This window comes from Pelophylax lessonae, assembly GCF_965119305.1.
Source record: "Pelophylax lessonae genome assembly, chromosome: 4".
NCBI classification, from domain to species: domain Eukaryota; kingdom Metazoa; phylum Chordata; class Amphibia; order Anura; family Ranidae; genus Pelophylax; species Pelophylax lessonae.
Window position 1 is genome coordinate 333899708 of NC_138771.1, and position 15002 is coordinate 333914709.

The window sequence follows — 15002 nt, forward strand, 5'->3', positions numbered from 1 at the left end:
TCATAAACCTCCAGCTGACCCGGTCGAAGGCCTTTTCGGCATCCGTGTTCAGGAAAACGCAAGGGGTATTAGTGGACCGGGCAACATGGATGAGGTTGAGGACCTTGGTCGTGTTATCACGAGCTTCCCTGGATGGTATAAAGCCGACCTGGTCCAAATGGACTAAACGGGACATGTAAGGTCCAAGTCGATTCGCCAAGATTTTAGCGAACACTTTCAGGTCCACATTTAATAATGAAATCGGGCGATAACTGGCGCAGGCTGAGGGGTCCTTTCCTTCCTTCGGGATGAGGGAGATGTGTGCCCTAAGGGAGTCCCTCGGGAAGGCAGACTCCCCAGATCCCAGAAGGTTGAGCCACTTCACCCAGTGAGGGTCGAGGGTGGGTAGGAAAGTGGTGAAGTAGGGGAGTGTGAAGCCGTCAGGCCATGGGGCCTTACCCGCCTTACAGGAGCCTAGAGCGCCCTGCAACTCCAGCAGCGTGATCGGGGATTCCAGCGACTCAGTCTTCTGCCGCGAGGGAGGGCAAGTGCGCTGAGGCGATATATTCCTCTAGATGAGATGCGGGGGACACTGAGGGGGGGAGGTTGTATAAGGTGGAGAAAAAGTCGCGAAAGGTCGCGGCGATCTGTTTCGGGAGAGCAACCCGCTGCCCCGACGGGGACAGAACGTGTGGGACGTAGTTAGCCAACCTCTGCGCCCGAATGGAGGACGCCAGCAGCCGGCCACATTTGTCGCCAGAAAGATAGAACTTCTGACGAGCCCTCTGCAAGTCAGCTTTAGCCTTCATAAAGAGGATGTCCTGAACCTTTTGGCGGAGTGCAATCAATTCCAGTTCCAATTCTCTCGAAAAGGAACGCTTATGTCTAATTTCCAGGGCATGGATCTCGTCCAACAGTCGCTCCAGTAGCTGCTGGCGCTGTTTCTTGAGACGGGAGCCGTGCTTAATAAAAAGTCCCCGCACCACTGTCTTGTGGGCCTCCCATATCATGCCTGCGTCACAGTCGTCCGGGACATTTACCCGAAAGAACTCAGAAGGCTCGTGTTGAATCTCCGCTTGTACCTCGGCGTTCTGGAGGAGCGAGTCGCTCAAACGCCACACCCTGGACCCCAGCTCCGATCCCTCAGTCAGGGAGTAGGTCAGGGAGACGGGCGCGTGATCTGAAAAGGTGATGGATCCTATCGAGGTGGACCGCACCGCGTGGAGTTGGCGGTGTGGCACCAAGAAATAATCGATACGGGAGTATGTCTGATGGGGTGGGGAATAGAACGAGTAGTCCCGCTCCCCCCCCATGCTGGAGTCTCCAGACATCCACCAGCTGTGCACCGTGGAGGGCTTGCAAAAACCTCTTCCGGTGTCCGTGGGGAATCGAGGACGTCCCCGAGGAGGTATCCACATCGGGCACTAGTGGCAGGTTGAGGTCTCCCCCCCCAGAACGAGTTGTCCCTCCTGAAACGCGTTCAATTTCTCCAGAACGCCCACCATGAATGAGGCCTGTCCCTCGTTAGGAGCGTACACGCACGCGAAGGTGAGGCGAGCCGGGCCCAGAGTCCCTTTCAAAAACAGATAACGGCCCGCAGGGTCCACCAGCGTTCCTTCACAATGCCAGGGAGCTTTAGCAGAGAGGAGGATCGAGACTCCCTTAGATTTCGCCACAGGGTTAGTGGCATGGTATGCAAAGGGATAGAAACGGTTCTTAAGGAGTGGAAGGCGATCGTCCCGAAAGTGGGTCTCCTGAATGAAAGCTACATCCGCCTTACTGCGGCGAAGTTCATTGAGGAGGACTTTCCGTTTCTCGGGGACGTTGAGCCCCTTGGCGTTCAAAGAAACAATATGAATGGCGTCCATGAGCCCGTACGGAGCGGGGGGTACACACAAACAAGGGGAGGGGGGTGAGAAGGGGCAAAGGTCAGGAGTAGACAAGAATGGGAGTAGGAGGGGATAGAGAGAGTGCGAGAGGGAGAAAGAAGCAGAGGAGGGGAGGAGATAGCAAAACTAGAGAGCAGAAATTACTGCACGAGCGCCAGGAGGCACGGAGCCCACCAGGCGTCAACCTACTGGGGGTCGGGGGTTGGAGAAGGACAGACCAGGAAGTACAAAAAAGAAAAAAAAAAAAAACAGGAAAAATGGAACCCGAGTCCGGCTGTCCGGCCCACCCGGCACTGTGTACGTGTATAGGAGGGAGAGTAGAGAGTAGGAGGCGAGGGAGACAGGATACCGTCATGAGAGAGAGAGACCCATTAGTGAGTATGGTATGTAGGATAGACGTCAGAAACAGAAGCAAGGAAAAGCAGCGTGTCTGGAAGGGGAGGGGGCAGACCGAGGGCCCCTCAGGGCAAGTCTAGTACCCACAGTAGCATCTAAGGCACATAATGAAAACAGGTAGTGTAACCACAGCCATCTGCATCATCGCTAAGTGGCCCACAAAAGACCAGGGGTCAGAGGACCCCCCCCCCCCGCTCTGGGGCATGCGAGGATCGCAGGAGCGAACAGTGCAATAAACAATAACAATAAGAACATAACGTCCCCGGTAACAGATCCCCCAGAGAACAAGTGCAGGTCCCCACAGCAGGTCACCCCAATCCCCCTCCCCACCCCACACAACCCACGGGGAGCCCACAGGCGACCCCCCCCAGGCAACCACCCCTGGGACTCCATGCACAGCACTGCGGATGGCAGTGCAGGCTGCAGCAGCTGTGGGCACCCAAAGTGGGGACAATAGAACGGTCCATGACGTCAGTCTTGGCAGTGCCCGGACCTAGCACCCCCCCGCCTCGGACAGTGGGGGCAGCGGGTGAAGTAATTGCCAGTCAGTGGGGGGGCAGCAAGGCCAGTCCATGCAGGCAGGCGAAGCAGGGGCATCTGCGGGGAGGCACAACCCGGACAGAAAAAAAAAGGGGGGGGGGGTTACCATCAACAAGCAAACCTGAGTCAAGCCGTCATCTGCAGGGCAAGGTGAAGGAACCAGGGATCAGTTCAGCCAGCTGACGGGGTGCTTCGGGGCATCAGAGGGTGCCCGGGACGAAGGGTAAATACATTCAAGGTTCTCTACGTGCTTCCGGCGCCCGGGGCCTGGAATTCCGTCTGGAACGTTGAGGACGGGGAGATCCCAGAAAGCCTCCGGAGGAAGGTGGTCTGCGATCCGACGGCCTGGGCAGTAGAAGGAGCCAGTTGGGTACCTGAATAGGGTCAGCTTCCAAAAAGGCAAAGAGCGCAGGGAGCTCCGCTCGGGAGCGGAGTGTGAAGGAGGAGTTCGGCTTGCGGAAGGTGACAGAAAGCGGGTATCCCCATCTGTAGGTGACGCCACTGCGGCGAGCCAGGTCCAGTAGAGGTCTCAGCAAGGCCCTGCGGTATAACGTGGCCCTGGAGAGGTCCGGCATCAACTTGAGGGCCGCTCCATCAAAGTCCAGGGTGCCCACATCCCACGCTTTCCGGATGATAAGTTCACGGTGGGCAAACCTATGCAGGCGGCACAGTACGTCACGTGGCCTGTCCGGGTCCGAAGAACGCGGGCCCAGCGCTCTGTGCAGGCGGTCAAAGTCCATGCGGGGGGGTAAATCTTCCCCCAATAGCTGCGCAAAGATCGCGGTGACCGTGGCCGGAAGGTCATCAGCACCCGTGGCCTCGGGCAGGCCCTTAATCCGGACATTGTTCCGCCGACTGCGGTCCTCCAGATCCTCCATATGGATCTGCATGGCAATGGTCACCTCCTCCTGGGACCGCAGTGCAGCCTCCACCGAGGCCAGGCGTCCCTCCATAGCCTGTATGGTGGTCTCCCCCGCCGATACCCGATCAGCCACAGTCTGTACCTCAGCCCGGACCGCGGTCACTTCCTGGCGGTGTTTCGCTTCCAGGCGACCCACGATCGCCTCGATGTCGGCCTTTGTGGGGAGGGCGCGCAACAGGGCGCGGAGTTCAGAGTCCACCTCCACTTGGGTAGTCGGACGGGAAGGGCTGGGTCCCGGGGCTCCAAAGGCAGCCGGAGTGTCCAACAGGGTTTCCGAGGCAGCGGTGGAAGCCGGCGATGCTGGAGGAGGGCTCGCATCCTGCAGAGGGGGAGAGCGTGCAGCCGCCATGTTGGAGGCGGCGGCGGGAGCCGGTGTAGGAGAAAAGAAGTGCTGAATAGCTCCACGAACCGGGTTCCGGCGGGGTGTATTCGGTGGTCCAGCCGTTTCCCTTGACCTCCTGCGCCTCGCTGATCTCATCCCGGGCGTCAGCAGTGAACGTCGGCCAGGTAAGGGTCGGACAGGCACGGAGCTCGGGGAAAGCACAACTTCAGCCGTCCATGTCCAGACCACGCCCCCGGACAGCCATTTTTAGGTCTCTCCAGAGATGCTCAATTGGGTTTAAGTCAGGGCTCTGGCTGGGCCATTCAAGAACAGTCACGGAGTTGTTGTGAAGCCACTCCTTCGTTATTTTAGCTGTGTGCTTAGGGTCATTGTCTTGTTGGAAGGTAAACCTTCGGCCCAGTCTGAGGTCCAGAGCACTCTGGAGAAGGTTTTTGTCCAGGATATCCCTGTACTTGATCGCATTCATCTTTCCCTCGATTGCAACCAGTCGTCCTGTTCCTGCAGCTGAAAAACACCCCCACAGCATGATGCTGCCACCACCATGCTTCACTGTTGGGACTGTATTGGACAGGTGATGAGCAGTGCCTGGTTTTCTCCACACATACCGCTTAGAATTAAGGCCAAAAAGTTCTATTTTGGTCTCATCAGACCAGAGAATCTTATTTCTCACCATCTTGGAGTCCTTCAGGTGTTTTTTAGCAAACTCCATGCGGGCTTTCATGTGTCTTACACTGAGGAGAGGCTTCCGTCGGGCCACTCTGCCATAAAGCCCCGACTGGTGGAGGGCTGCAGTGATGGTTGACTTTCTACAACTTTCTCCCATCTCCTGACTGCATCTCTGGAGCTCAGCCACAGTGATCTTTGGGTTCTTCTTTACCTCTCTCACCAAGGCTCTTCTCCCCCGATAGCTCAGTTTGGCCGGACGGCCAGCTCTATCTAGGAAGGGTTCTGGTCGTCCCAAACGTCTTCCATTTGAGGATTATGGAGGCCACTGTGCTCTTAGGAACCTTAAGTGCAGCAGAAATCTTTTTGTAACCTTGGCCAGATCTGTGACTTGCCACAATTCTGTCTCTGAGCTCTTCAGGCAGTTCCTTTGACCTCATGATTCTCATTTGCTCTGACATGCATTGTGATCTGGAAGGTCTTATATAGACAGGTGTGTGGCTTTCCTAATCAAGTCCAATCAGTATAATCAAACACAGCTGGACTCAAATGAAGGTGTAGAACCATCTCAAGGATGATCAGAAGAAATGGAAAGCACCTGAGTTAAATATATGAGTGTCACAGCAAAGGGTCTGAATACTTAGGACCATGTGATATTTCAGTTTTTCTTTTTTAATAAATCTGCAACAATGTCAACAATTCTGTGTTTTTCTGTCAGTATGGGGTGCTATGTGTACATTCATGAGGAAGAAGAATGAACTTAAATGATTTTAGCAAATGGCTGCAATATAACAAAGAGTAAAAAATGTAAGGGGGTCTGAATAGAAACATAGAAACATAGAATGTGTCGGCAGATAAGAACCATTTGGCCCATCTTGTCTGCCCAATATATCTGAATCCTATGAATAGTCCCTGGCCCTATCTTATATGAAGGATAGCCTTATGCCTATCCCATGCATGCTTAAACTCCTTCACTGTATTTGCAGCTACCACTTCTGCAGGAAGGTTATTCCATGCATCCACTACTCTCTCAGTAAAGTAATACTTCCTCATATTACTTTTAAACCTTTGCCCCTCTAATTTAAAACTGTGTCCTCTTGTGGTAGTTTTTCTTCTTTTAAATATGCTCTCCTCCTTTACCGAGTTGATTCCCTTTATGTATTTAAAAGTTTCTATCATATCCCCTCTGTCTCTTCTTTCTTCCAAGCATTACATGTTAAGGTCCTTTATCCTTTCCTGGTAAGTTTTTTTTTCCTGCAATCCATGTACTAGTTTAGTAGCTCTTCTCTGAACTCTCGCTAGAGTATCTATATCCTTCTGGAGATATGGCCTCCAGTACTGCGCACAATACTCCAAGTGAGGTCTCACCAGTGTTCTGTACAGCGGCATAAGCACTTCTCTCTTTCTACTGCTTATACCTCTCCCTATACATCCAAGCATTCTGCTGGCATTTCGTGCTGCTCTATTACATTGTCTTCCCACCTTTAAGTCTTCTGAAATAATTACTCCTAAATCCCTTTCCTCAGATACTGAGGTCAGGACTGTGTCAAATATTCTATATTCTGCCCTTGGGTTTTTACGCCCCAGGTGCATTATCTTGCACTTATCCACATTAAATTTCAGTTGCCAGAGTTCTGACCATTCTTCTAGTTTTCCTAAATCCTTTTCCATTTGGCGTTTCCCTCCAGGAACATCAACCCTGTTACATATCTTTGTGTCATCAGCAAAAAGACAAACCTTACCATCGAGGCCTTTTGCAATATCACTTATGAAGATATTAAACAAAATTGGTCCCAGTACAGATCCCTGAGGTACCCCACTGGTAACATGACCTTGTTCTGAATGTTCTCCATTGACTACAACCCTTTGTTGTCTGTCACTCAGCCACTGCCTAATCCACTCAACAATATGGGAGTCCATGCTCAATGACTGCAGTTTATTGATAAGTCTTCTATGTGGGACAGTGTCAAAAGCCTTACTAAAATCTAGATATGCAATGTCTACTGCACCTCCACCGTCTATTATTTTAGTCACCCAGTCAAAAAAATCTATAAGATTTGTTTGACATGATCTCCCTGAAGTAAACCCATGTTGTTTTTCATCTTGCAATCCATGGGATTTAAGATGTTCCAGAATCCTATCCTTTAATAGGGTTTCCATTAATTTGCCTACTATTGATGTCAGACTCACTGGTCTATAGTTGCTCGATTCCTCCCTACTACCTTTCTTGTGAATGGGCACGACATTTGCCAATTTCCAATCTTCCGGGACGACTCCTGTTACTAATGATTGGTTAAATAGATCTGTTAATGGTTTTGCCAGCTCACCACTAAGCTCTTTTAATAATCTTGGGTGTATCCCATCAGGACCCTGTGACTTATTTGTCTTCACTTTAGACAGCAATCTTAGAGCGTCTTCCTCTGTAAAGACACATGCATCAAATGATTCATTAGTCATCCTTTCAAGTGGAGGTCCTTCTCCTTCTTTTTCTTCTGTAAAAACTGAACAGAAGTATTCATTAAGGCAGTCGGCTAGCCCTTTATTCTCTTCTACCTTCCGTCCTTTGTTTTTAATTTAGTTATTCCTTGTTTTAATTTCCTTTTTTCATTTATATATCTGAAGAATGTCTTATCCCCCTTTTTCATAGACTGAGCTAGTTTTTCTTCTGCCTGCGCTTTAGAAGTTCTTATAACTTGCTTGGCCTCTTTCTGCCTAATCTTGTAGATTTCCTTATCTTCATTGCTCTGGGTTTTTTTATAATTACAAAATGCTAGCTTTTTATTTTTAATGATTTGGGCCACTTCTGCTGAGTACCACAGTGGTCTCTTCCTTTTTTTGCTTTTACTGACAAGTCTAATGCAATTTTCTGTTGCCTTCAATAATGCACCTTTTAAGTAGTCCCATTTCTCCTGGACTCCATGTAATCCGTTCCAGTCTGATAAGGACTCATTTATGACTAATTTCATTATACTTTCCGTACCCACTGTATTATAAGAGCTGGTCCAGGAGGCGAGACTTTGTTTGACTGTGGCTGCAGGGCAATTAAAATCAAAGCCATGTCACAGCAGGAGGTCCCCACTCTGATTTTGGCCGGCTTGCCTCTCTCTCTGATCCCGTGCACTGGTAAGGCTGTGCTGATGGGCACTGACGGGGCTGTGCTGATGGGCGCTGGCGGGGCTGTGCTGATGGGCGCTGGCGGGGCTGTGCTGATGGGCGCTGGCGGGGCTGTGCTGGTGGGCGCTGGCGGGGCTGCGCTGGCGAGGGCTGCGCTGATGAGCGCAGCCCTCGCCAGCCCCCATCAGCACAGCCCAGTCAGCCCCGATGAACTGCTTTTCAGAGCTGAGAGATCCTGTGTAAATTCTGCACTTTTAATGGATGTAGGAGAAAGATAACTGCAGATAAACAGGTTCAACTTATGTATGAGGATCTGCTTCATCGTTGTGTATCACCTTTGGCCACTCACTTGACTGGGTATATGTAAGGGTTTACAACCATTTTAAACTGTAGATATTTTTTTTTGGGGTGGGGGTCCTAGAACCTGAAAACTTTGCAAAGGATTCCTGCATGATAAAAAAATTGGAGAAAGGCTGGTCTAGATAATTATTATCATCATTATATTATTATTTTACAGGATTTATATAGTACCAACAGTTTTCACAGTGCTTTACAATGTACGCAAGTTACAGTATAAAGAAGATAGAAACTTGAAGAAACCTAACAATAATACCATACAGATGGCATGATGTTTAGTAGTATGCTATGTCTACTGTTCTCATGGAAAGTTGCATGCATGAAACAAATAGAACATTTTATATTTTTCTGCCCCACAGAAAAATAACCAAAGAAAACCTAACAGAGTCCACAAGCAACATCACGGAGAGCCTAATGAGTGTCAGCCGAATGATGGCTCAGCAGGTGCAACAAAGTGAAATAACTATGCATACTCTAGGTATGACCATACTTGTATTACATATACTACAATACGCTGAGTGCAAAACACTGACTTGCAGCATCACATTCTTTACAATGATATGTTTATGTTGTGCAGGGTGTTAAGATTTGTTTATTTCCTGTAATAGAATAGGCGTTTGTGGAGCGGTTTTAACACACCTTTACTCTCATCAAATGCTTCAAAACTGCCCATAGGGTGTTTGGGAAGCATTTCTAACTTGTCAATAATACTTGTAAAATGCCAGTCTAACACTCATGCTAAAGCTCATTAACATGAGTCTTAAGGGCCTGTTCACACTTGACTAAATTAACGCTTAACAAACGCTCCTATAGTGTTAGTATGGTTGTTATGCTGGTCATACACTATACGAAAAATTGGCCGAAATTCAGTCATTTGGACAGTCCGTTAGTTTTTTTGGCCAGGTAATGGGCACGAAGCGGTAATCGGTTGTGACGTTTTTGAGTCGAAAAAACGAAAGAACAAGTTTAGTAATTTTCTACCGAACGAACGATAAATTGAAAGGTTAATAATGTGTTTCTCGTCCAAACTGTTTGCACTAGGTATATGTGAAAAAACGAACAAAAAACTGATTCATTTATGTCCATTGAACGATTTATCGGTCATTACATGATGGCACCATCGTTTGCTCTCACGGCCGAGTGTTAGTTTTTCGAAAATGAGTTTGAGCGATTTTTCGTATAGTGCATGGCCAGCTTTAGTATTGCGTGTGCCTGTGAAATAGCAAAAAACGACAGAACTCAAGATTTCAGTGTAGAGCTTTTGTGAATTTTGGCTCTATAATTATTGCACTCCAAAGTTTGTGGTGATTTCTCATATACGTGGTACAATTGCAGTTTACATACACGTGACATTAGACCCCCAATTTCTCCTCTGTCCACTGCAGCTAATCAAGCGCATATATTGCTTGGTTAACTGCTTACCCAGCTACAGTAGCCAGGGAATGAATGAACCGAAACTGGAAGTGACAAATTCCTTGTTGCTTCCTGGTTCATATATCGCAGGGATGATCAGGGAATGGATGTTCCAGAGCTCCACCCGTTCAGTATACTGAGTGGTACCTTCTGCATAATCCACAGATGTCCCTTTCTGACCACTGACACCTCAAATCTTCAGTGAGCTCTGCCTGTGCAGTGTATCAGAAGATTTTGGGGTTGATTTACTAAAGGAACAAATACCCTTTTCTTTGAGTACCCAATCATGTGCAAGGCAAATGTAAAAAGTGATTTTTGTTAGCAGATAGTTGGTTAATTGAAGTGAACACTAAGCTCAGTGAATATTCACTTACTCCATTAGTAAATAATCTCTTTTTGGTTTGTCTTTTTCTGTTAGAAATAATACATTAGTGCTGCAAGGATAATGCCTAAACCCTAAATAGGAAGTCCTGCTTGATGTCCTCCTCCCTTCCTGTAACACTTTTGGACATTTTTTTTTTCTGGGTGGGGGGGGGGGGTTTGGTTTGGGAGCGGATACCTAGTTTTGGTAGGTACCCTCTCCTTCTTCCAGGTGGACCACCTAAGTTCTTTTTCCTAGATTTTTTTTTTTTTTTGCATACATTTTTTACAAGGTAAACTGTCAGGCCTTTCCTCAACCCTGCCCAAATGCTTAGCTTGGGACTGGCAGGAAGGAAAGCACCTAGGAGAAACCCATGCAAAGTCAATGCAAATAGTGTTCTTGCTGAGATTCAAACCAAGGACCTCAGAGCTGCAAGGCTTTGGTGCTAACTACTAAGGCACTGTTCTGCCTACAATAGAAATACGTTTCCTTAAATATAACCCTTAAAGGATATCCAAAGCCCAACTGCCTTTTTTAGTTTTGGATAGTGTGTGGAATGGTTAAAAGAGAAGTCCAGCCTAACTCTAAAATTGCTACATCTATAGACATCTACGATCTAACACTAGCCTATCTAGCCCTGTGAAGAAGAAATTGCTATACATACCTTTTCTGAAGCCATTCTAGGCCATCATACGCTGAGCTGTCAGCGGGGGCTTCGCTGTGCAGGGTGCAGAGGAGGCAGCCAACAACTGATGCCCCATAGTAACTCTATGGGTGACGTCACTTCCCATTCATTTCACAGCCATTGTCAGCCGTGTCCTCTGCAGAGCTTCCGCCACTGGAGACTGGATCGGATCGGCTTTAAAAAAGGTATGTATACTGATATCTTCTTTACAGGGCTAGATCGTGTTCTGTAGATATGAGACGTGAGAGGAAAACTCTCCAAAGTGAGGGAACTTCCCTCTTTAACAGTTGCCAACAGAACAAGCATTTCCCCTCACTCACACTCCTGTTCTAGTGACAACTGAAAATATTTCCATTTTCCTCACTATTAGGCCCCTTTCACAGGATCGGACCGATCGGATGCGCCTGTCAGTTTTTCAGGCGGACCTGATCAGGCCACTCATTCTCCTCTATGGGGAGGCGGATGTCAGCGGACATGTGTCCGCTGCCACCCACCTGGCATCCGATCCGACAAGATCCGCTGAAAACAGACGTATGGTGATACATTCGCCATCCATCCAGCGGTTCGGACCGGATGGGATAGGATGAAAACGGACAGGCTATACCCATAGAGGAGAGCGGGACTCTGACAGGTCTGTCTCTGCACAGTGAGCGGAAATGGACCTGTCATCCGCCTGCTCAGCAGGGATCAGTGGAATCCGTCAAAACGGATTTGCCCCATGTGAAATAGGCTTTCGTCCCAGTAACTATGGTGACTGGCACATTTAGAAAGTGAATCTTCCTAGCAGAGACATAGACCGCAATTTAAACCTGACAAAGGTTCTAATCACTCAATACTCTATCTAAAAAACATTACACTGTAAACTGAGCATACCTGTAAGCAAACAGGTAAATGCAAAGGTTTGTTGTTCTGATCAGCCATTCTTGTAGTTTACATCTGCAACACAGTACACTAAAGTAGGTGACGCGTTTATTTCCTGGTTCAGCAATGTATCATCCGTAGCACCTCTCTGCATCTATCTTGTGGTATAAACCTAATAGAATCGATGTATGTACTTAGGGCTCATTCCCACTGTGTGTGTGTAGTTACCTGCGTATTTTCACATTAGTAGTAGTTTTCTGTGTTCACACCTGAAATCAGTGTTTCACTGCATTCCAGAGTTGTGTGATCTTATGCAACATGTTTAGATAATATTGCACCGCTCTGCATGGTCCTATACACCAGTGCACCATGCTGCTGTGCAATGACATGAATGAAGTGTCTGTTTGTACACTTCATATAAAGATCTGTCAAAAAAAAAAAAAAGGTGGGGAAGGGACCATGCAAGGCGATAAAACGTGCATCACACCACCCCCTGCCACATGGCAGGGGGTGCGCAGCACCCTTTTTGCTTGGGCAGTGTGAATGGACCCCTAGCAGAGATGTGATCCTGGAAGCAGTAATGTTGAGCTTAGAAGTATTAGAGTAATCTACCTGGCTGTGCAGTGGGGCAGGTATGTGTATCACTATAATGAGCAGAACTGCAAATCTTTTAACAGGATAAAAAGTAAATTTGTATTCATTTAAGCTGTTTTTTTTTTTTTTTTTGGCATTTACTTGGTCTTCCACTTTATAACTATACTAGCGCTACTACACTGAACAAAATTATAAAGGCAACACTTTTGTTTTTGCCCCCATTTTTCATGAGCAGAACTCAAAGATCTAAGACGTTTTCTATGTACACAAAAGGCCTATTTCTCTCAAATATTGTTCACAAATCTGTGTAAATCTGTGTTAGTGAGCACTTTTCCTTCGCCGAGATAATCCATCCACCTCACAGGTGTGGCATATCAAGATGCTGATTAGACAGCATGATTATTGCATAGGTGTGCCTTAGGCTGGCCACAATAAAAGGCCATTCTAAACTGTGCAGTTTTATCACACAGCACAATGCCACAGATGTGACAAGTTTTGAGGGAGCGTGCGATTGGCATGCTGACTGCAGGAATGTCCACCAGAGCTGTTGCCCGTGAATTGAATGTTCATTTCTCTACCATAAGCTGTCTCCAAAGGCGTTTCAGAGAATTTGGCAGTACATCTAACCGGCCTCACAACCGCAGACCACGTGTAACCACACCAGCCCAGGACCTCCACATCCAGCATCTTCACCTCCAACATCGTCTGAGACCAGCCACCCGGACAGCTGCTGCAACAATCGGTTTGCATAGCCAAAGAATTTCTGCACAAACTGTCAGAAACCATCTCAGGAAAGCTCATCTGCATGCTTGTTGTCCTTATCGGGGTCTCAACCTTACTGCAGTTCATCGTCGTAACTGACTTGAGTGGGCAAATGCTCACATTCAATGGCATCTGGCACTTTGGAAAGGTGGTCTACTCACGGATGAATCCCGGTTCTCTTAGATCTTTGAGTTCAGCTCATGAAAAATGGGGGCAAAAACAATTGTTGCGTTTTATAATTTTGTTCAGTATAGAATTAGAACTCTGTTGTATGAAATTACTTCCTTATAGCTTCTGTGCTAAAAATAAAACCTAAATGACTCAGAAGGAACAACGACCTAACAGGCTGAATGAAAAAAAAACAGATTCCTCCATCAAACAAGATGGATGGCAGAATCCCACCCGTAGAGACATTAGGGTTGATTTACTAAAGGCAAAAATACTGTGCTCTGCAAGGACACTTGCTCCAGAGCTTAGTAAATGAGATAAAACTTCACTTTGCAGATAATACACAATCACATGCAAGGAGAAAAAAAAAAGAAAACCAGCATTTTTGTTTGTACATGATTGGTTGATGGAAACCAGCAAAGCTTCCCCTCAGATCTAGAACAAATGCACTTAAAGTACACTTTCAGTGCACAGTATATTTGCTTTTAGTAAATCAACCACCCTGAATTTTGACAGCGGGACCTACCGCTGTCATAATATTTTGATTCACAGTTGTAGCCACTGATCGAGAACAATTTTCCAACATGTCCCTTCAACAGAAGTGGATCAGACTATCAGTATACAGTCTCGACTATCTCTGCTATTCGCAAGCAGCTGTCAATCCCAACAGCAGGAATCTGTAAATTCCTGCAGCTGGGGTGCGCAGAGTGGCATAATGCCCATGCAAATTGTGCTCAAAGAACTGCAGGAGTTTTAGTCTTTAGAAATAAGTCAATCTTTCTTAAAGAGTGTTTGTAGTTCAGTAAATGGCTGATTTTTAAAATAATTGTGTTTTTCCCATAGGGTTCTGTTTATTTTAACTTTTCTTCCTCTCTTCAGCTACCTCATCCAGGACAATCCAGGAGGCCAATGAAGAATTCAAATCCATGTCTGGAACCATCCAGCTTGGCCGTAAACTTATTACTAAATATAACCGCCGTGAGCTGACGGACAAGTTGCTCATTTTCCTTGCACTTGCCTTGTTTCTGGCAACTGTACTCTATATCTTAAAGAAAAGACTCTTTCCATTCTAACAGTGGCCCCACACTCTAGGACCGTACTTAATGATGGCTGCTAGCCTAAACCTGTGTGCCCCCAATATGGACCCGATGAGGCAAAGCAGATGGATAACAACATACAAACTCTGTCTGCTATGAGCGTGTATATTTCTCTGTTGGAAGAAGGCCTTTGAGCACATCAATTGCAAATTGCAAGCAGGCTTTTTATTGCCGAAGGGGCATGCTATGTCTCTTGCAGTAAACAAACTTACCCGTCTGTTCACAATCTTCTTTAGACTGTACACTGAGCTGTGCAAGCCCAGCTTAGTTTACATTCTAGACACACTTCGGTCCCAGAAAGAACAAACTCCTGTGCACGTGCGACTTGTCAATCAAGATGGTCAAAGATCCCGAACTCAGAAGAAGACTTGGGTGAAGCTGTCAACTTCAAAGAGAAACTAAGGGTCTTTATGTAGAGAGCGTTAAGGAAAGTACTTAAGGCCTTTAAAGAAAAATCCAGATAAATAGATAAGTACATAGAATTGCATAATAATTTGTTCTTCTATAGAGCCAGTCTTGTGATTCACACATCTTTGTCAGATTGTGTTGCCTGGACGATGACTCCAGTATTCCTGTGTTGGTACAGTCCTTTGTGACTGTACACTTTGGCAGAGGCAAGTCAATTGCAAGACTGGGTTAATAGAATTAGGCCTGTGTCATGGGTTTTGCTTTCCTATACAACCCTATGGTAATGCAGAACCCGCTTGAAGCAGGTCAGAAGGTGGTCAACTGCAGGTCCACTGCACTGAATTCTGAATGATCCCGGAAGCATTCCAAACTGATGTCATCAACACGGGTCCTTAGAGATTCTGTGGAAGATAAAGCAGTTACCATGTCTTTGGCTGATTGCCTGATGCT

General features: G+C 47.1%; 1 protein-coding gene across 1 annotated transcript in view; it reads left to right on the plus strand.

Moving 5' to 3' along the window:
- Nucleotides 1-14288, plus strand: part of BNIP1 (BCL2 interacting protein 1) — a 32450-nt gene extending 18162 nt beyond the window's left edge. Inside the window, exons 5-6 of the mRNA XM_082256212.1 lie at nt 8563-8681; nt 13927-14288. Coding sequence (XP_082112338.1) covers nt 8563-8681; nt 13927-14120 — 313 coding nt within the window. The 3' untranslated portion in view covers nt 14121-14288. The remainder of the gene's footprint in view (nt 1-8562; nt 8682-13926) is intronic.
- The last annotated feature ends 714 nt before the right edge of the window (nt 14289-15002 follow it).